Source organism: Diabrotica undecimpunctata, chromosome 4, assembly GCF_040954645.1.
Source record: "Diabrotica undecimpunctata isolate CICGRU chromosome 4, icDiaUnde3, whole genome shotgun sequence".
NCBI classification, from domain to species: Eukaryota; Metazoa; Arthropoda; class Insecta; order Coleoptera; family Chrysomelidae; genus Diabrotica; species Diabrotica undecimpunctata.
Window position 1 is genome coordinate 68,670,213 of NC_092806.1, and position 23,004 is coordinate 68,693,216.

At 31.1% G+C, this 23,004-nt stretch overlaps 1 protein-coding gene and 1 long non-coding RNA gene across 4 annotated transcripts in view; both read left to right on the forward strand.

Moving 5' to 3' along the window:
* Positions 1-145: 145 nt before the first annotated feature.
* Positions 146-13,680, forward strand: LOC140439639 (uncharacterized). 3 transcript variants are annotated; one of them, XR_011950669.1, is made up of 9 exons: positions 146-3,453; positions 3,519-3,693; positions 3,769-3,858; positions 3,920-3,982; positions 4,037-4,223; positions 12,718-12,954; positions 13,009-13,251; positions 13,306-13,464; positions 13,519-13,680. It is a non-coding gene; the product is annotated as an uncharacterized lncRNA (long non-coding RNA). The 3 variants fall into 3 exon arrangements; XR_011950670.1 differs by having other exon boundaries at positions 4,037-4,217; XR_011950671.1 differs by lacking the exon at positions 3,920-3,982.
* A 2,962-nt stretch (positions 13,681-16,642) lies between these two features.
* The window catches only part of MED25 (Mediator complex subunit 25), a 72,505-nt gene continuing 66,143 nt past the window's right edge, over positions 16,643-23,004 (forward strand). The window contains exon 1 of the mRNA XM_072529679.1: positions 16,643-16,929. Within this exon, the coding sequence (XP_072385780.1) occupies positions 16,808-16,929 (122 nt within the window). The 5' untranslated portion in view covers positions 16,643-16,807. The remainder of the gene's footprint in view (positions 16,930-23,004) is intronic.

A 23,004-nucleotide genomic window follows, 5' to 3' on the forward strand; every position in this document is an offset into this window, starting at 1 on the left:
TAAGATGGCAGGATCATCGCATTGACACTTTCTGTCGAAAAAAACCGCCAAAGTATGAAACATCATACGAAAGAATATAGACGCTTAATTCTTTGATCATACTATTTCTGATTGCCACATACATTAGAAGAAGATGCCATATAGAACACGAAATCTGAGGAACTAAAAGATGTTAAATTGATGTCAATTTTTGAACATATGAACTATGAATTTGACAATAATAAACATGGTGGTGGTCAATTCAGATGATATTTATAAATATTTTGAATATACAGTGCACTTTGTACTATTATATCAGTGAACCTTTAGAATTTAGAATATAAAACCTTAGTTTGCAACACAGAATGCGTACGAAAATGTCTGCAAGTAGTAGCAACCGATTCGTTTTGAGACCTAATGTATATAATATATTTAAAAACCTCAAATATTTCAATAAGTTATATTTCGTTTAAAATTAGAATATTATAGTTGATATGTGGATTATATGATCCACATCCAAATGTTTTTTTTATTTGCAAAAAACCGGCTCTAACCTAATAAAAAGTCTTTTAAAAACAAAAGCAGGTTATCTATAGTGTTTTTTGAGTTTAAAATAACTTTAAGATTGTTTGGTAAATGGTATTTAATCCTGGGAAGATTGTTAAACTTTTCACTTTTCTCACTTTCCCACTAGCACATGTTTTACTGTATGGGCAGTGGTGGACTAAGGCTAAATCGGGCCCTAACACTTTAATTCCGGGCCTATTTTTCAGTCATGACACATATTTTCCTTTTGGTAGTTTGGTTTCAAAGCATAAAGTATGTAGTTCTATTTAATTATTGGATTCCAAGCGAAAATTGGAATTGTTAAATAAATCCTTAGTATTGTGTTTAAATTTGGGAATGTGGTAATAATATTATTTTTCTTAATAAATGACCACATGGATACAGGCGAAATAATATTTTCTTATAAAAATCTCTCTAATGTTATTCACAGTGAGTGAAGTTTCCATGTTTTGACAATTTTTTATGTATATTTTTCAAATCATTGGTCCGTTTTGTCATTAGCGTTGTTTGCTTGGAAAATAATTTACAAACCTAATAGTACAGTAAGTTGCTGATTTCAATATAATTCAAACAATCTCATTTAACTTTTCCCCCGCTATTCATTGTTCAGAAGAAGGAGGCAATAGTTAATTTTCTTGTTATTTGTTTTGACCCTTCATTACATTGAATAGAAGATGATTCCAAAGATTCATTTATTGATTTTAGTGGATTTTTTATATCATACACTCGCATGGTGTCTGTTAAGTATCTGGTTATAATGCAATGTCGTTTACAAAACTCTTAGTTTCATCATTACTTTGAGATGATTTTAAATTTATATTTTTTTTTTTTTTTCGTTTTTCCTGCTGGTGTTTTTGCAGAATAGTTTTGGGCAAAAATGATGATTGTTGTAATTGTTCTCCATCTCCAGTTAAAAAAAATTCCAATGTTCTTTTCATTTGTTTTGCCACTTTATCTTGATCTGCTTTTCATTTTAGTTTTTAACACCCACTTAAATTTTTATAGGAACTAATTTTAAAGACTACATACTAAAAAGAAAGAAGAAAATGATCTTCAATTAAATTTATTTTATACAATATCACAATCACAATTTATGGTATATATTATATTAATTAAATAATGTAATACTTTTATAAAAACTTTGTGTATTATTAGTTTTAATCATTTGAAGATAGTAATTAATCCAATTACTTTTTCTTAGGAGCAGCAGCTTTTCTAGCCTTTTGGTGACTTGGCCTTGGCGGTTTTTAGCTTAGATGCCTTTGGTTTTTTCGTATGACTGGACGTAAGATGGACGCAGTTTTAGGAGCTGACTTCTTTTCAACTTTCTTCGCGTTGGCCGTCTTTTCTCTGTCTTTGATGTTGCTTCTTTAGCCTTAGTCACTTTCTTTACAGATTTTAATGTAATTATAAGAGTAATTATAGAGAGGTAATTATAAGTATAATTTAAGGATTATAAGATAATTATAAAAAATCAAAACCTTATTTTCGGGCCCCAAACATTACGGACCCTAGGCACGTACCTAGGTTGCCTAGGCCTTAGTCCGCCCCTGCGTAATCGTTGAACCACACTCATGAGAAAACTGGGTATGTCCAAGTCGTAAACGGGAAATAATTACTTGCTTTCATCTGGATACCTTGGGTGGTTGCCATGGTCCAATCTTATTTTTTTTTCTCCTGAAGCTTTGATGGATTTCCGTTTATTGTTCCAGTTCTCGAACAGGTGCTTTATGAAGTAGCTTTTTAGGTCCATACTTACAGATAGGGGTAATATGGGGATACTGTTGTCTTTTTCATTTCTGTCTGCTGCTTCATTACCTGCTATTCAAACATGTGATGGTACCCAAAAAAATGTATCTTCAATATGCAATGATGTATCATCATGTAATGATGTATCTTCAGTATGCAATTTATTTAGTTCTTCCTTTATTGGTAAAGCTAATGGATGCTGGGAGAACGGAAAACGATGTACGAGAGGCGTAGCGTTAAAAGAATCATCTACCAAAATGGGTTTAGTAATAAACACCAACAAAACGAAGTATATGAAAATAAGCAGTCAACCACAAATCCTACGACCACTTGTTATAGAAAACGACGTCATCAAAGCAGTGAACGAATTTGTATTGCTGGGAGCGCTACTTAGCACTGAAAATAATACTACTGCAGAGATAAACTGCAGAATTTGCACGACCAACAGATGCTATTTTGAGCTCAAACTCCTCCTTAAATCCACAATTATATCGAGAAATAAAAAAATAAAACTCGACGAAACAATAATATGCACAGTCATAACACATGGCTCAGAGACCGCCACTCTAACACAAAGTAATGAAAGCATGTTAGGATGTTTCGAAAGAAAAGTATTAAGGTGAATCTATGGAGCAGTGAATGACAATGAAGTGTAGAGAAGACGATACAACTTCGAACTTTATAGAATATACCAGGAACCAGAGGCGGGATTACGAACATTCGATACGAATCGTATCCGCCATGTTTTTCTGAAGGGAGTGATTACGAATAACTTTCGTCACGTTTTCGTATCGACTCAACTGGAAGAAACCATACGATACCTACAGCGCTATCGAATCGCCAATTCGATGATAGTGTCTCTTTTTAAATATACTCTCTCTCTCTCATTCTTCTAAAATTCGAATCTATTTGTTCTGTTCTGAGTTAGACAGTTTATCTTCTGTACTTTTCTTGTACTTCAATAATTATCATGTCTTTTAAATTAACAGAGGGTCATTGGAACGCCCTTTTAGAGTTTATGGAGCAGCATAAAGAATTTGCAAAAGGACAGTTTTCTGGCCCCACTGGAAGAATAATTCAAAGAAAACTTTAGGAAGAGCTTGCTCAACTATTAATTCACTTGGCGAAGGAAGTAAGCCTGTTGAGAAATGGCAAAAGGTTAGATTAAATATATCAAAGTATGGTTTTTCCATTAATTATTTTTATGTATTTTTTTACTATAGACTTGGTCAGATATTAAATACTCAATTAAAAGGAAGGCTTCTGCGAAAAAAACAAGATATTGCAGCCACTGGTGGAGGGCCAAAAGTGAAGCCCGAACTAAACCAACAAGAGGAACGGGTTGTCAATATATTAGGAAAAACATTTTATGAAGGAGTCAGTGTATCTGAGTGTGGAGTATGTATCAGTCACATGTTTAATTAAGTTTGTTATTTATTTATTATATATAGTAAATATTCAAAAAAATTTCAGATTCCATCTACCAGTGAAGATGATTTCCTATCCACCTCTAAAGATGTTTTCCCACAGAATAGTTTGGAAGACACACCTATCCATTTACCGGTATGTAACTACATACTTAAGTCATATTATTTCACTAATAAATTTTCAATATTTTTTATAGGTTGCTTCTACAAGTAGTATTCAGACATCTAAATTTTCTGAATTTAAACATAAATCTATACAGGTAAGCTCTGATACATGCACCTATATCAAGTCATCATGTAAATATTTTTTACAGACTTCTGACCATGGATATTCTAAACTTCCCCATCCAAAAAAAAAAGGAAAATAAAAGATGTTGAGAATGAGCTAATGCAGGAGAGCTTGACTGAATTAAGGGAAATAAAATTAGAGTTAAGGGAGCTTAACAAAAGCATGTCATCAATTGCCAATTCATTAGCAGAACTAGTGGCAAAACAGTGAAAGTATAAATAATTTTTTGTGTTTAATTTCTGTTTTTTTATTGTATTTTATTTTTGTGCTTAGTTTTATCCTTATATATATATATATATATATATATATATATATATATATATATATATATATAATATATATATATATATATATATATATAAATATATATATATATATATATATATATATATATATATATATATATAATATATATATATATATATATATATATATATAAATATATATATATATATACATCCTACTATCATTTTCGCATCGATACATTATGCTTTTACCATCAATTTAGCATCGTCTTGCAAAGTAGCATCTGTATATCGACGCTACTTTACAAGACCTTAATAACTGGTTTCCCGTACTTGTTACAAGAATTTTAACCATCTCATTGATTAGAGTCTTGATACCGTGTTGGTATTTTAAAATATCCGCTTTCTCTTTTTATCCCTTACTGAGTTATATAAGTTTATTCCAGAAAATGTTTGAGTCTAAAATGATGGTACAGTGAAAATATTATATATATTTAGTTCAGGGTTTTACCGTTTACTCGCTGCCATTATATACATGAAAATGTATATCCCACTTTCATTATCAATCATTTTAGCATCAGAAATTTGGCATCGTTGTTGAATATAATATTACCCACGACGAAATAGTAAATTTAAGAATATATATATATTTTTTTCATCTACAAATCATTCTGGCATCATGTTTGGTTAAAAGTAACGGGTTTGATATATTGCAACTACCTATTGTATCTTCGCTCCAATTCGTCCAGTCGCGACGTACAGCACCTCAAATGATAGGATTTAACCAATAAAATACAATAAGACAGAAAAATCAAATATAGCAGCATGTCAAAAAGGCCTTAATTATATATCTTCGTTTCTATAAGTCCAATCGTGACGTACAGTATCTCAAATGACAGGATTTAACCAATTAAAAACAATGAAATAAAAAAATTAAATACAGCAACATGTCCAAAGGGCCGTAGTCACGTATCTTCGGTCCTATTAGTCCAATCGTGACGTATAGTACCTCTAATGATAGGATTTAACATAAATAATACAATGGGATAGAAAAATTAAATGCAGAACAATGTCAAAAGGGCCTTAGTTGTGTATCTTTAGTTCTATTAGTCCAATCATGACGTGCAGTATCTCAAATGAAAGGATTTGACAAATAAAATACAATGAGGTATAAAAATTTAATGGAGTAGCATGTCAAAATGGCCTTAGTTATGTATCTTCGGTCCTATTAGCCCAATCGTGACGTACGATACCTCAAATGATAGCACTTAACCAATAGAATACAATGACATAGAAATCAAATACATCATCACGTCAAAAGGGCCTTAGTTACGTATCTTTGTTTTTAATGGCCCAATCGTGACGTACAGTACCTCAAATGATAGGATTTAACCAATCGAATACAATAAGATAGAAAAATAAAATACATCAGCTTGTCAAAAGGGCCTTAGTTATGTATCTGCGGTCCTATTAGTCCAATCGTGACGTTTCGTACCTTAAATGATTGAAATGATGAATTTAACTAATAGAATACAATGAGATATAAAAATTAAATAGAGTAGCTTAGCAAAAGGGCCTTAGTTATGTATCTTCGATCCTATTAGTCCAATCGTGACGTACAGTACCTCAAATGGTACCATTTAACTAATAGAATACTACGACGTAAAAATCAAATATATCAACACTAAAAGGACTTTAGGTATATATCTTTGCTCCTATATATGTTATGTCAAAAGAGGCTTAGTTGCGTATCTCCGGTCCTATAGGTCTAATCATGACATATGGAACCTAAAATGATAGGATTTAACGGAGGTAATACGATGGTGGAGAAAAATTAAACATGGCGGCATCTAATAACACCTTAAACTGGCAGCAATAAAACGAATTAACGCACAGAAGTGTGTGGCATATTACGTGACATGATTATTAGCGAATACCATACGATTACGTCATACATCTCTTTGCATACGTCCACTTTTAGTTAACTACTTAGTATGTATTCAGTACTTTGCTTTACGGTTATTGAGGCATTAACTCTTAAACAGAAGAATGTTAAAAATCTTGAAAGCTTTGAGATGTGGTGCTACCGCCGTATACTAAAAATAAGTTGGGTGGATAAAATTACAAATGAAGAGGTAATACGCAGAATAAATAACGATCCAGAAGTTATACTGAATATAAAAAAGAGAAAACTTGAATAGTTTGGCCACCTGATGAGAGGACAAAAGTACACATTCCTACAAAATATAATGCATGGAAAAATCCAAGGACGCAGAAATCCAGGCCGTAGAAGAATGTCCTGGATGAGAAATTTAAGAGAGTGGTTTGGCTGTACCACTAACGAATTATTCAAAACAGCAGTAAATACAATTAGAATCGCCCTAATGATATCCAATCTCCGATAGCAGAGGCACTCAAAGAAGAAGATATGATAAACTCGAAAAATCTCCAACGTTCACTGTTAGACATATGCCTTCCGTTCAGTACACACATTTACTGCTCCTTGACGCTGTGACGAGAATGAGATAGGATTTAACAAATAGAATGACAGAAAACTAAAAAAGACAATGTGTCAAACGTGGAATGCGTCACAGAACGTGAAATATTAGCGTAAAATTATATGATGCCATAGACGGTTCTTTAGTACCCAGCAAACTCGCTTTGTAAAGTTACATAGCAGGGATCTGTGCGAGAAAAAGTCGATCATTCGTTTTATAACCCAAAGGGGACCATAAAATATTTAACGTTAAAATGTGACATAATGTAACGGTATGACAAATCTTTTTTCTCCCGCATGTGCTTGCCTGTGTACCTATAGAAGGGGAGTCGTGCATAACCTTTAAGTTAATCGTAATACATAACTGCAACAACAAGTATGTTGACGACTTGGGTTAGTATATACAGTGCATTCCGTACGTTTTTTAAACATGGTTAGGAAATTGTTGACTGGAGGCTATTAAAGAAGTTCTTAAAATAATTGCGGGTCACCGCCTTTTCTGTAAATGGAGTGAATATTTTTATCGATTTAATTTTTTTCTTCAGTTGAATAATTCCTGCTGGTATTTGGTCTAAGCTTACTTCTTTTTCTCATTCAAGCTGTTTCATAGCTAATTTTACTTCCTCTTTATAGTGCCCTGTTCACCTGTTTTGGTAATTTCGGACTATTTCATCTCTTATAACATAAAACAGTTGTTTCAGATATCTTTATCGCGTTTCCTTTTTTTTTATGGATGAATATGCTGCCGTTTTCATCTTCTACTATTTCATATGGAGCTACACGATTAACAATTCCAAATCAAGAAAAGACAAATAACACTCCGAATTATATTATACAACTAATAGGTAGTCGAAAAATAAAGAGCAAGAGGTAGATAATCAGACAATTAAGATCAGCGCTACATGATGTACGCAATGCCACATTTGAACACTACATTAGTACATTGTCTAAAGAAGATCATTCACTATGGATAGCAACAAAAACACTTAAAGAGACCTGATCAATACAACCCACCAATTAAGAAAGATGACGTTGGTTGAGGGAGATCAGACCAGGAAAAAATGTCAACATTTTCAGAATACCAGATAATAATAATCAAGCAATAGAACACTGAAAACTTTTGTTTTTAACTGTACGCCCGTGAATGACTTATTATTTTTTAAATAACACTTAATATTGCACTTTTTTATTGTATTTTTTTCATCTTTCAAGATAATTCTTATAGGAATATATTTATTTATAACATACGGTCTTATGGGAACAAGAGTTGCAGTAAAAGATTTTTCTAAATATAGAATGTAAACCATATTTCCAATATATTTGTGAAAAAGAACCAGTTTATAATATTCCGGACGACGTAATAAAACCTTATTTTAGACTATTGGTCGATGAATTGAAATCATTGTTCAAGAAACGAATTATTCATGTGCAGATGTTTTACTATAAAAACATGTAAAACCAAAATCTCGATTAAAAAAATTGCAACCAGTTACTCACGATGAAACTTAACCCCATTATTGATTTTACAAGTAATAAAATGGGTCGACAAAAGACCAGTTTTAATCCTTACAACATTTAAACATAATAGTTGTATCTTGGTTTAATCAGATGAAAAGAAAAATTATACACAAGTACTAAAACCACAAACTATTCTCGATTATAACTTGGTGAAAAAGAGTGTTGATTTTAGTCATTAAGTGGCTTCTTACCAAAGCCCAATACGCAAAATTCTGAAGTGGTACCGGAAAGTGGCAGTGGAATTAATATTTAATACCGCATTTAATACCGCAGTAGTAAATGCTTAGTTGCTAAATAATAGAAAACGTAAAAAAGCGACAACCTATCCTTGAGTTCAGACTGGAGTTCGCGAAGGCATTTGCAAATAAAGAAATGTTGTAACCCCCACGACCAGTTACACCCAAAAATACCATCTCAGGCAAAGCGATGTAGATAATACAAAGAGAAGAAAGTGTACAAGATGTAACAAAATTTTAAGAAGAAGCATGACTAGTAGAAAGGACGATAGAAAAGTTAAAAAAGTTAAAACATACTCTGAAGAATGTGATGGCAAAACTGGAATATGTCTAGTGTGCTTCAATGGAGCACATTAAAAAACAATTTTACTTATACAGGAACTACTATTGAGTAAAAACGTAATATACCTCAAGTGGCCTTATAGTATTGGAAGTCGTAAGTTGATAGTTTTTAGTAGAACATTTTAATTGTTAATTACCTCCGTAAAAGTGAGTTATAGTATTTATAAAAAAATGGATGTAAATAATATGCCTTCGACATCTAAAAAAGCTAAATGTGAATATAAACGTAGATTGACCACTGCTGAATTACAATCATTGTTAGAAGCATCTGGCGAGGACGATGTAGATTAAATGAATGGTGGAAGTGACTCTGATTGACTCTGACGAAATATTTGCACAAAGTCGTTCAGAAAAATCGAGGATTGCGTTTTGGAAAGAAACAACACAAACAGAATTTAAGACTTTTCTCGGACTTATGTTCCATATGGGGACAATTAAGATGAACCGTCTGAATGACTACTAGAAAAGTATGGGTAACTTCTATAATAGTGTTGACTTGACTAGATAATTGCTCATAGCCCATATTAAGAAATAAGCGAATAGACAATCCTCACTTGTCAAAGAAACTGAAAAAACGTGAAGTGGTCTAAAAACTAAAAAGTCCCCTATTCAAACTGGTTTTTATTAAAAAATTTAATAATATGTTAAAGTTTTTTTAATATACCCTAAAACTAAAAGCGAAAAGAATCGATTGCAAGTTACAAAATACTTGTAGAGTCATACTGTTTGGACAAGTACAGTTGTTTAAATAATCGCTTTCTGTCATAAACAAATTGAATAAATTGTAAAATATTTTTTGATCTGCTTGATATTTAGCACACTTAAATAACTCATCAATTGGCATAATTGCTTGTCGTTAGGCCAAAAACAAAGTTATTAACATTTATAAATTACTACAAACATAATATCATAGAGTTTACGGTTTTTTGGAATTATATCAATTACTTATGTATTTAAATTTGGTATTTCTCTACATAAAAAACTTTTTATGGTCTACAACTATTATTTGAATTATTTTTCTTTAGAATGTATACAAAACGTTTTATAAGCAAAAAATTATTTTTTTTTGCCTTTTAAGATTGTTTAAAAAAACAAAGCAAAATCAACTGTACGTCTTTACGAATTTTTCGTCAGCTACCCCTCATACTATTTAGAATTTAAATTTCTGTATAAGATTTTTTTAAACTATTTAGCGAGGTTCCGTGAACTACTTTCTTATGGCATGGTCAAAGTCAAATATTATTTTTTTATATGATTAAGCCACAATTATTGGTCGTTATTGAGATGAAAATTACATTTTTAATTAACTAATATTTAACGATACGATTTCCAATATTTAACCTTGTTTATTGTACAAATTATGTAAAAATCTGTATATCTGTTTTGATTTCCACTATTATTTTACAATAGCTTTGTTTATTGTACTAATTATGTAAACATGTGTATACACATTTTGTACAGAAAAACGTTTTTTGAGAACGATTTCCGGAATGGAAATTAAAATTTCAAACATTATCACAATCACAACCAATAATAAAGGCCTTAATCCCATAAAACCATAATATTTATCTCAAACTATTCATCGATAGCTTCGACTAAACAGGTTGTAAATTAAAATTTATGTAAAATATTCCCCTACACGATTCTCTGGGCAAAAATATCTAGGTTAAATAAATATAACATCTAAACGAAGAAAAAAACCTGTTGAGACTGCAACGTGTGAGCAGGTAGTTTCAATGTGGTTATTTGAACTTGAACCAAACCGATCGATATTTAGGTATCTAAAATATTATTTTAAGGATTAATACCGGCAACATCTACTGGCTCTAAAATGATGCCAAATACAGTGATTTTACCGCTCGATGTTAAAACGTAGGTTTGATGTAAAAATTAAATATATAAAAAAAATCGGAATATTAAAAAACCGACAACAGTGCCAAGCCTACAAAGGTGCCCTAAACGAACATACACAATTTATAAATAGAAAATGATAGCAATTCTTGGTGATGCTAAATTACTGCAACGTGAAAAGAGTTCAAAGGGATAGCGGGATGTATATATATATATATATAAATATTATATATATATATATATATATATATATATATATATATATATATATATATATATATATATATATATATATATATATATATATATATATATAAATAGGTTCAAATTTTTTGGTCGAAATAATCATTTCTATATATATATATATATATATATATATATATATATATATATATATATATATATATATATATATATATATAATAAAGGTAAATGATATCGGCATAGCTCACAACAAAGGAAAAAAATATAATAAAATATGTGTATGAGATGGAAGGCAACCATGTATATGTATTTCTGAATATTGGTCGTCTTCAGTACAGTGCAGCTAAGTTAGAAAAAGAGCATATTAACTTGAGAATGGAGCACTACATCAAGCTATGCCGATACCGATATCTTTTACCATTATTTTACTATCATACGATAGGACCATAGTATAAAAAAAATGTGGTTTGTGGTTAAACTGTGATAGGACTACTTTAATCATATGTTGCGACGTTGCCTTTTTTACTTCACGGCTTGTAACTTTAGGTGGCTGTGATTTTACATATACAAATATCATCGAGTTAGACAAATTTAATATGCTTGCACGTCATTCAAGATTTACGACGTCAGAACCCCACGGCGTTGCCAAAACATAAGAATATAGTTAGTAAGTGAGGAATTTTTAAAATATCAACTATTTGTCAAACTATTATATTAACAGTAAATACACTTAGTTTTAAGACTACTGCAACACACTAAAATCCATTAGAAAACATTTTAATACAAAATTATATATTCTAAATTTTAAACTTACCTCTTTTAGGGTTTTAATAGTAAAAATGTCCCGTCATTATTTCTTGTTCAAAATAATCTACCTTATATGAAAGATTATCTTTCTACAGACTATTTATTTGTTTTGGCATAGCACAATCACAATACACAACAATAATTAGTTTTTAAAGCTATTAATCTAAATTTAATATGTATTTATAAATACAATTTATTAATATATATTATATTATAATCAAATTGTGCAAGAAATCAAAACATAAACAAAATTCTTACTCTAAAAAAGAGGCAACACTTTATACACTTTTGCCACACGCTGAACTGTCAATAAAATTTGAAGTATTCCTGTATCAGTTGCGTACAATTGTCTAATCTATTTAATTAAAATTATTATTTTGTGGAATATTAGACTTAAAGATTTATTTCATAAAATTTATATTATGTATTAATAATAATAAAACTTTTTGGTTATTTAATCAATATAATTCTAAAATTTCCAATATAACGATGATTTTATTTTTCTGATTATTACACCATGTTGACGCCTATGAAAGATCGAGCAGTTCCGTATGGGTTTCGTATTATTAGCTGTGTAGGAAAATTTTAACTCTAAGGTTGACGTTCTGGAAATTTTAAATATACGTGACATCACTTTATATAAATTGTGACGTGCACGCTATTTTATATGAAAAATACTATAGACATGTTTGAATCCTGACGGGACTCGAGCTGGAGAGTTGCAAGCCAACTTTTGCCGTAAGCGTAAGCCGTAATGAATAAGAAAATCACATCGAATCACAATGGGCGCGTTCAGCAGACGGAGCAGCTACCGCTCCGCTACTTCCGAATCCATCGGTAAGCGATAAGTTAAAACCTGCTGGATTCCGCTACCGCTACCTTATCTGTCAATGTCAAATAATTTGTCATTTTAAAAATTAAATATTTTGTTTACGTTTGTGAGTAGATTGCCAATTTAGCTTGACTTTTAAATATTATTTAACTTTACATCACATTCATATTATAGGAATATGGAAAGGAATGACATAATTAGAGTATTAGCATAGTGGAAGAACTTGCAGACGAGTAAAATAATATCCAGCTAATTGGAAATGTGGATCAGTTTGCACAAAATGAAGAATTAGAGCTAAATGTTGAGAGAGCTCAAGTGCCTCGTAATCAAAATTTTTATGAGGAAACCATTCCCCAATATATGGGAGATCTTTTTGTAAAGCATTTTCGCATGAGTAGGGAATGTGCTGAAGTAGGTTTTAGTAAAGATTATTAGTTCTTTGAAAACTACATATAAATATTTTAGGTAATTACTCAGCAACTAGGAAATTTAGGAGTTATACCCATTGGAGCTACAATTCCTTTAGATAAAAAAGTGCTGTTCACCATCTGGGTTTTAGCTAAACCAGAATCTTTTTTAGCCTGTGGCGACAGGTTCAATATAGCCAAGAGCACAGCCCATAGTATTTTTAAAGAAATTGTGTCAGCAATATTATTATTAATGCATCAATATATAATGTGGCCAGATAACCACAATGAAGCAATAATGGTAATTATAGACTTTGATCCAACTATTCAATGTTCTAAAAAAATGTGATTTTAGACATTTCATGAGAAGTCTAGGGGTATTCCAGGGGTGGTTGGTGTTGTAGATGGTTGCCATATACCAATCAAACAACCTCTGTTAAATGCTGTGGATTATTTGAATTGCTGTGGATTATGAATTTTAATAGGAAACATTTTCATTCAATTATTTTACAAGGTAAATGTTTAACACATGCACACTCACTTGAATATAGTCATTATCATTTTTTAGGTATCTGCAATCATAAGAAAATGTTCATAGAAAAGGCAAATAGAATGATGATACTTGTAAATATTTTGGTTCATTAATATTTATGTTATATTTACAAACTTTTCTTATTTGGCTTATAAACACACTTTCCTCTGTAAAATAATGAATTTTAATAAAACAAAAGCTACTAAAAATATATCATTTTATTTACAACATTTTATAAGTTTTATTTACAGTGCTATAAATGTAGTTAATACAATAAACTGATTTGGAAGAAGAATATATGAATACTAAGATTACAAAAAAAATAACATATACAGTCACAAAATAAGATAACAAATCTATTCAGAAAAAGTCACAAGGTATAATGGTATTAAGTTATCTAATGCATGCAGGTAATGTAACACTAAACACAATACAAAAGCTGAAGTCGAAAGTATTACAAAGTTGGATCAGAATTATCACTGTTGAAGGGGAAAACTGATAGATTAAAAATTTGGAGCTTCTTTGAAGAGTTAGCTAATAGAAGAGTTCTGGGAGTAAAGCTGTTATAAGAGTAATTGAATCTATGAAAAGAACATAAGTCTGCACATACCTAGTTGCAATATTGGAGAATAATAAACAAATATTTTGGAGAGAAGTTTGAAGCAGGTGCACAGACTGTTGATAATTTTAAATAGAAGTATTAAGTCTCTTTGATTTCTACATACCTCAAGAGAAGTTCAGTATACATTCTAATGCAACATATTCACAGTATACATGCATCCATACAATGGCATGACAGAAAATTGGACAGTCTTAAGTTTCAGTTTAGATGCAATGTAATAGGGGGCAAAACTGTAGACCAGTAAATGAAAAGGGATCTAACCATGGAGAAGAAGATCAAATAGCAGAGATGTAAGAAAAATCTTTGATGGTTCTCTTCACAAATCCAAGTAGCTTCATAGATTTCTGTATTGTTGTGGAAATGTGTGATTTATATACAAGGTTAGAGTCAAGGTTCACACCTAGATCCTTGGTTTCAAAAGTAGAATACAGGGTTAAATTGTGTTTACTATATTCGAATATTATTGGGGGATGAGGAAGGTGCAAATGAAAACTATGACATTTTGACGCATCCAAACACCATTTTGTGTGCTCCACTTGGAGGCGATCAATATCCTTCTGCAGACTTCGGCCTTTCATTTGTTTATTTTAAAGCATTTTAAATCGTCATGTAGTAAAGTTTCACTTACTTGGAAACAACATATTAGATAGTTGACAATTAGATTAAACATTACACACAATTATCATCTAAATAAGGAAAGCTATTAAGTGCCAGAAAGAAAGACTTTGATACGTAAGTAATAAAACCATCAACAAATTGAAACAATAATTACATATACAGGCATGATAACAACAGAACTAAGAAAACAGAAACAGAGAGGAATAACACCAGCTTTCAGAACAAACAATTACTTAAGCAAATATAATAAGCACCAGAGCCAACATAAAAAACATTTATACAGTGGGGTATAACAAACTTAATCAAAAACCCAACATACAATATTACATCTGTTAAACTGTTAGAACCTTCAACAAATGTATACCAGAACACAAAAGAGCTTTTAACAACAAAAAACAGAGTCTACATGCACACTTCACCTTTTATATCATAATCATTCGTTTAGTGAACAATTTCAAATCCTTAAATTAAGAAATTTATGAACCCTCACACTGCACCATAGTGAAAAAAAAAGGACCCTTCTGGCAGTACATCTTTTTAACTCTATATACACACAAAATTAAAAACTAAGTATATATCTACACGTTTCTTTAAAAAAAAATGTTAATTTGTATTAGAGGTGAGAATCACTATATGATGCACGCAGCCTTGTTGCGTGAATGTTTACTCTGTGCAATTCTTTATACTGTGAAAATGAGTTAAAAAAAAAACAAGAGAAACTAAATAGTGTAATGAAAACAATATTTTTTTAATATATAAAGTTTTTGTTAATTTCTTATTAAAATAACAATGTATTTAAATAATAGTTTTCGTTAAAAAATAAATATATAATAGTTGACTTGAGTAGTTTTTATCAGTAACCCACTTTTCAGCCTGAGAATCAAACATTGGTTCACATATTTCAGAGGCCAAATATAGTTTCTGTTGCCTACAGCCGTCTACATTTAAACTGCATTAACGATACTTTGATATGAGAGACCACAATTGCTTCTAAGAGCTTTCATAATTTGTGATGTGTGAGCATTACAAATGCGTGTGTATTCGATTCTCGCGGCTGTAAAATCGTATTACCCGTGTATCACATTATGCTTCTCATGGCAGTGAAAGTATTAAAATATACATATATAATTCTGAATGACCAATTTGAGACATACAGCTTTCCCCTCCTTTATTTGTTCAGTCAGAGACTATAAAGTGTAGACACAGCAGACATTTTTTTGTCAATTGAGAAAGGCAAAATGTTGAAATAGCTGTAGTGGAAAGAAATTATAATAAAAGTTATGGAGATGTAGAAAACAAAAGTTTTCAGAGTTTTCTTTTTAGATAACATTAACTATCAAGTAATGATCAATTTCGACGTAAACATTTTTAATAGTTAATATATGAAGTGAAAAGAAAGTATGAACAAAACATGAAGGAATGGAACCAAACAGTCATTAAATTGTAAAGATAAATAATGGATCACCTTTTTGCTATTAGGAAACAGCTGGAAAGGAATTAGAAATCCAATCAAGAAATACCTCTAAACAAGTTAAATAAATTCAATGGTTGTCCATATAATAAAGTAATATTATGGCTGGAAGTAAAAACGTAAAAAACAGACAAACACCTAACCCTCAATCAAAGAATATAGACCTATATTCTTTGCCTCAATTTTAGTACAGTACAGAAATGTCATGAATGACATTTCTCTCAACATGTTGGATGGAGGTAGCGATACATTTTTACGCTACCAAATTTGACAGGCCGCTCCGGAAGTAGCGTATCGGTAGCGGTTTGATTTTGCAGACTTTTACTCAACAGTGTCAACAGTTGTGGAGCAGCTCCGTCTGCTGAACGCGCCCAATGATTTAAAATTTCAGTACTTCAAAGTCCCGTTGGGTAAAAAAGGTCATGTCACAAGAAGAAGAAAATGTCATACGTCATGTCAAAAGTCAAAACAGCTTTGATTGAACATCATCATAGGAATAGGAACATCATCAACTTTATTACTATCATACACAATAAAGATAATTAAGAACATTTTTAATAAATATTTATTTAGAGAATCAAGATATGTACCTTGAAAAGTAGCACACACAAAAAATGGTAGTTTGTTCAGTTGAGCATGGTGTCCAAGCGGATGTAATATTTCTTATAGAAGGAACTGCAGTAAATGGAGCATACATAAATGATATTAAAACCAGCTACATAATACCTTCTTTGGAGTGAGTAAAATTGAATCTTTTCTTTTTACATCGTAAAATAATTTTTTATCAGTTATAAGCATCAAATTAAGCAAATGCATAAAAGTAACTTTGTTAAAGTAGGAAAACAGCAAATGTATTAATTAGCTATCAATTCTTTGGTACCAGTTGAGTAAGAGGGTAGGATCCCTACGAAACTGAAATTTAGAGGATTGTGCTTCAGTTACTGATTGTTGGACAATATACATATTTTATTGGACGCTCAACATTAATCTTATTTTGCATTTAAAATAATGTCTTATTTTTAAAAGCCACTATAATGATCTAATTTTTCTGACAATAAGGACACATCATTCAATGAAAAAGTGATGCCATTTAAAATTTGTTGCTATGATCTTTATACTTAATACATTAATATCTACATAAATTTGTATGATTCATACACAGGACAAACTGTGCTGGTATGTGGTATTAATGCCAACTGGGAACTTTGATTTTAAGCTGTCAATGCTAAGTATAGGAAGAATTTTGTTTAATTTTTTTTTCAGATGCTCTTTAGGTGTAATGAAATGTTGCTATAAACATGCTGTAGTTTAAAATTAATACAATTAGAACTTTTAGTTCAAAAATTGAGTGTTCTTCAAATAACTGAGCAAACTATTAACTGTTTATCCTGGCTTATTTTTTTTTTACAAAAATATCTTCAACTGACATGTTTCTGTAACAGTTTAAGTATGTATTTTTGTGGTTAATAAATGATCTAATTTTATGTTTTTTATGTTTTTAGTTGAACATCCTATATTTTTTAATGCATAGAATAATTTATATTACCTATCCAAAAAATAAACTATGAATATGAATTATCCATCATCATTATCATCATCAATGGTGCTATAACGCTATATTATAGATAGCCTCTATCTTTTTAAGTTTATTTAGCAATTCACTGTCAACTTTTGTCAGTTAACTGTACTTATCTCACTAGAATCATCATCTTTGCCATCCTATCATCTTCGGTACATATTATGCAGTGTCTGTTGCATATTAAACAAAATCTTAGCCAACAGACTGATATTGCCAATGTGTACTGAAAGTCAGATAAAATAGAATCGATTTAAACAAAAATAAATTTTAACAACTAATTAATTTAAATGCTGAATTGAAAAAGTTTAAACTATTGAAAAGCAAGATTGATAGGAATGATTTCTCTGAACTATTGAGGTGGAAATAACTCCTTCCGCAGACCTGCTGCTTGTAAAATAAAGAAACAGACATTGAAGGGAATGTGTTAGATTATGGGAAAAGGAAAGAAAGGAATTCTAAATCTTTTATGAAGAGTAAGAAAACATAGGCGAAAATGAAAAAAGGAATCTGAGGATGAAGATGATGACACTGACAATAATAACTTACTAAGAAAAGGTTTTAAAGAGCTCAGAGAAATGAGAAAAGAAAATAGAGAATATAAAGAAGAGATAATAGAACTAAAAGTCAGAGCTTAAAATAAAGGAGGAATTACACATGGAAAATAGAAAATAGAATTATGCAAAAAAAGAGATAGCTGAAAAATTTAAAGGGAGAAATGTATAAAAGACATGAGAAAAGACAACTGAAAAATGTAAAGAACTCCTCAAGTAGGTAAAAGGATAAAAGTATTTTAAAAGATCATAGTAGATGGAATGGAATGGAGATGGGAAAAGAAAGGAATTTTAAAAAATATTGGGATGAAAAAAATGAGAAGTAGCAGAGAAGAAACTAAATGAAAGAATGAAAAGCATAAAACACATAGATACATCAAATAAAAATATGAGCATATAATTTGGAAAATTGGAGCAAGGAACATTAACAGCATGAATGGTAAAAAATAGAACTAATAGAGTAGTTTAAGGCAGCAGAATTAAGTATACTAGCAATATCAGAGACTAAGAACATTGAATAAGGAATATTAAAATGGAAAATAATTGTGCCAGAAGACAAGAGCAGCTGAAGGTGTAGTTTGCATAATACATAAAAGACTGGAAAACCAGATATGCTTCTGGAAAGCATGGTCAGAGAGAATATTTATAATAGAGATGAATGATAAAGAGTGTAGTTGTAATAAAACTATAATAGTAGTATGCGGACTAAAGAAGATGATAACTCACAAAGCAAAGATGAATTTTGGGGAGAGTTAACATTTGTAGCAAAAGCTTCAAGAGGAGAATTACACATTGCATGGGATTTTAACAGTAGTCACTAGTCCTATTGAATCATTTGGAGAAATGACCAGAAATAACAATGGAAGCAGATTACTAGAATTTCGTGTATTAAACAATATGACAATAACTAATACATTTTTTAAACACAAAGAAATCTACATGTATACTAGAGAAGTCAAAATGAGAAATGCTTCTTCTTCTTCTTCTTCTTCTTGCAGTACCATCTCCTATCAGAGGTTGGCTACCATCACAGCAATCTTTACTTTGTTGGCTGCAGCTCTGAACAACTGTATTGAACTGCACCCATACCACTCCCTTAAATTTCACAACCAAAAAATCCTCCTATGTCCCACATTTCTCTTTCCCGAGATTTTTCCTTGGATTATGAGTCTAAGCAGAGAGTACTTTTCTCCTCTCATTATGTAGCCCAGATATTCCAGTTTTTTCATTTTTATGGTTTTTATGACTTCGCATTCCTTCCCCATCTTCAGCAGAACATCTTGATTTGTTACTCTTTCTGTCCATGGTATTTTCCACATTCTCCTGTAACACCACATCTCGAATGCCTCAATGTTTTTGATGTTTATCTTTTTCAGTGTCCAAGCTTCCATGCCGTACAGCAGAATGGAGAAAACATAGCACCTTAACATTCTCGTTCTTAAGTTTATATTTATGTCCCGGCTGCATAGGAGCTTTTTCATTTTGACAAACGATTGTCTCGCTATCTCTAGGATGTAACTTGTAGGATGTAACTCTTTCAACTGGCTGATTAGTTATGGTTCAATTCACATTGGTGTATAGCTTCTTTGTTACAATCATGAATTTAGTCTTTTTGATGTTCAGTTTTAGACCATACTTTTTGGTATGGGTGTTTATGTTTTCCATCATAAATCATTTCCGTCATGAGAAATGCATAATTGACTATATAATAATTTTATAACAGCAGTTATATAATAACAGCAGCAAAGAGAGATTTGGAGGCAAAAGGTATTCTACAGAACCTTGAAGATGATAAGAACACAGAAAAAAAAACAAAAATTATATAGTAATAAGGATAAAAATGGAGATTCAATAACAGAGACAAAACAAATAGTAACATGATGGAAAGACACATTGAAGAAGTATTAGTGGATAAAGACAAAGATGACAATAATGAAGAACAAAGTACTATACTGGAAGATAACACAGAAAACTCAATAAAAGAGGAAGAACTAGAAGAAGCAATAAAAATGTTAAACTACGCAAAAGCAAGTTGAGTGAATAGAATAACAGCAGAAATAATAAAAACATGAGAAAAAAGGACAACAAATATTCCTAAAAATAGATTGGAAAGTGTCACTAATAGTACCTATGTACAAAAAAGGAGATACAACAGAATGTAATAACTACCAAGCCTTAGACGAAGCACAAAGGCAGGAGTATACAGGATATTTTTTTTTAAATAGATAACATAAAAAGTACTGCAAAAGAAAAAGAGAGTATACTTAGCATTCCTTGACCTGGAAAAAGCCTTCAATGAAGTACTGAGACAAAAACTGTGGAAAATACAAATGATAAAAAAATTTAATATATATATATATATATATATATATATATATATATATATATATATATATATATATACATATATACTGCCTCCCTCGCTCAACTTTTTCCATCTTTCTCTGTTGTCAGATTCTCCATTGTTTAGGCGCCTTTCTTACTCATGGCGTTGTCTACTTCATTCCAGGATCTTCGGGGTTGTCCTCTTTTCCTCCTTATGGGGCTCCATTCAGTTATTCTATTTATTCTGCTGTCGCTAGTTCTTCTTACATGTCCATACCACTTTAGTCTTTTTTGTTCTATATGTTATTATGTCTGTTTCTATTTCATTCCATCTCTGTATCTCACTGCTGTTTTTCTTGTTTATAATCCAATTTTCAGCCCCATATGTCATAATACTTTGCACTAATGTTTTATAAATGTGTTTTTTCTTCATACATAGGTGTCTATCCCACCATATTGAGTTAAGTTGTCTGTCCTTGTGACTTGTTTGTCCTAATCTTTGCTTAATTTCTTCCTCTGTTGTTGCCTTTTTCGGGATTATAAACCCCAAGTATTTGAATTTATCCTTTCCTTTGATTGTTACGTTGTCGTCAATCTGTTGATCTTCTATGTCTTCTTTACTTGTAGATAGGTACTCTGCTTTCGCGAGGTTAATATCTAGGCCAGCCTTGGTATATTCTTCTTGTAATTTCTTCATCATGTAACTGAGGTCTTCTTGGTCTTGTGCAATCACTACTTGATCATCTACAAAGCTTAACATATATAGGTATTTGTTTCATAAGGGTACTCCCATGCCTTCGCATTTTCTTTTCCATCTAGTCAAGGCTTTCTCTAAGTATATTTTGAATAGGGTTGGAGATGTGAAACAACCCTGCAGGAACCCTTTTGTTGTGGTGAAGTCTCCTATTATTCTTGTTCCCCTTTTAATGGACACTTTATTTTCTTTATACAGAGCTTTTGTAGCTTCTATGAGTTCCGTCTGTATTTCTAATAATGAGAATAACAATGTCTTAATTAGTAATAATACAACATCAGATAAGTTTACAATAAATGAAGGTCTAATACAGAGAGGAGCACTTAGGCCAACAATATTTATAATATTATGGTCGTCATTATTAAGAAATGCACAACAAGGAGTAAAAAGCGGAATGTAGAGTAGAGAAAGCTGCAAAGAGTAGAACTGACAATTTGGTAAGAATAATTTGGAAATATAGAAAGAAGTACTCAATGAAAACGGAATGAAGATAAAAACACAAGTTATGCAGATAGGGGAGAAAAGAGAAGACTTAAAATAGAAATCTAAACAAAACAAAAATAGAACAAGTTAAAACATTTACGTACTTAGGAGGAATAATAGAAGAAACAGGATCTCTAGAAGCAGAAGTCAATAGCAGAGTGGAAAAGCATTACAACTGTATCATATAATGAACAGAACTTTATCTGCAAAAGAAATATCACGGAATACAAAAATTAAACTTTTCAAAGCAGTTTATAGATTTGTTTTTACTTTGGCAGCGAATCATGGGTACTAATGGAATGGCAAAAGACCAAGACACAGGCTCTAGAGATCAAATTTTTAACAAAAGGTAAAGTGCTACTAAAATGGACAGAACACAGATTTAAGGAACGATTTGAAAATACAATCTATGGTGGAGTTTATAGAACAGAGATAGCTGTGTTGGTGTTTATACCAGATAAGAGATACCATACCAGTGAGAAATGTGTGGGAAGCACAAATATTGCACCACAAAAAAGAAGAAGAGCAAGAAAGAATATGAAGTAATCGAAGAGATATTGGAGTGAAGAGGAGTGATGTAGACAGATGCAAGGATGTTTACACAAAACCTCAAAGAATGGAAGAAATTTGAAAAGAAGTAAATTAAACCTTACACCATTATATGATAGGAACGTTTTTGAATCAATGCTATTTATATTAAGAATCAGCCTATTATAATTGACATAATGTCATAAGAATTTGGGTAGGCAGTAATTATTTGGCAAGCTTGAATAAAATGTATAAGACTTTTATATGAGTAGGTTACTAGTATAGTGAATATCTTTCAGTATTTACCTGAGTGAACATAATGTCAAAATGTATGACTTAATGAGTGAAAATACATGATGCTGACATGACTAACATTATATCAGTGTTTTACATTTGGGGATTTTTAAGGACACAGGCTGATGCATGTCTTGACACCTTAATGATTTTAAAGAGAAGCTTTGGCTTATTATTTAATGTTACAATAAAAAAAATTAAAAAAGACCATCGTTTCCCTCTAGGAAGCATCTACTCCTTCGTAATTTAGTCAGTTATATCTTCTGGGAGCTTAAAAATGTCTTTCACTAAAATATG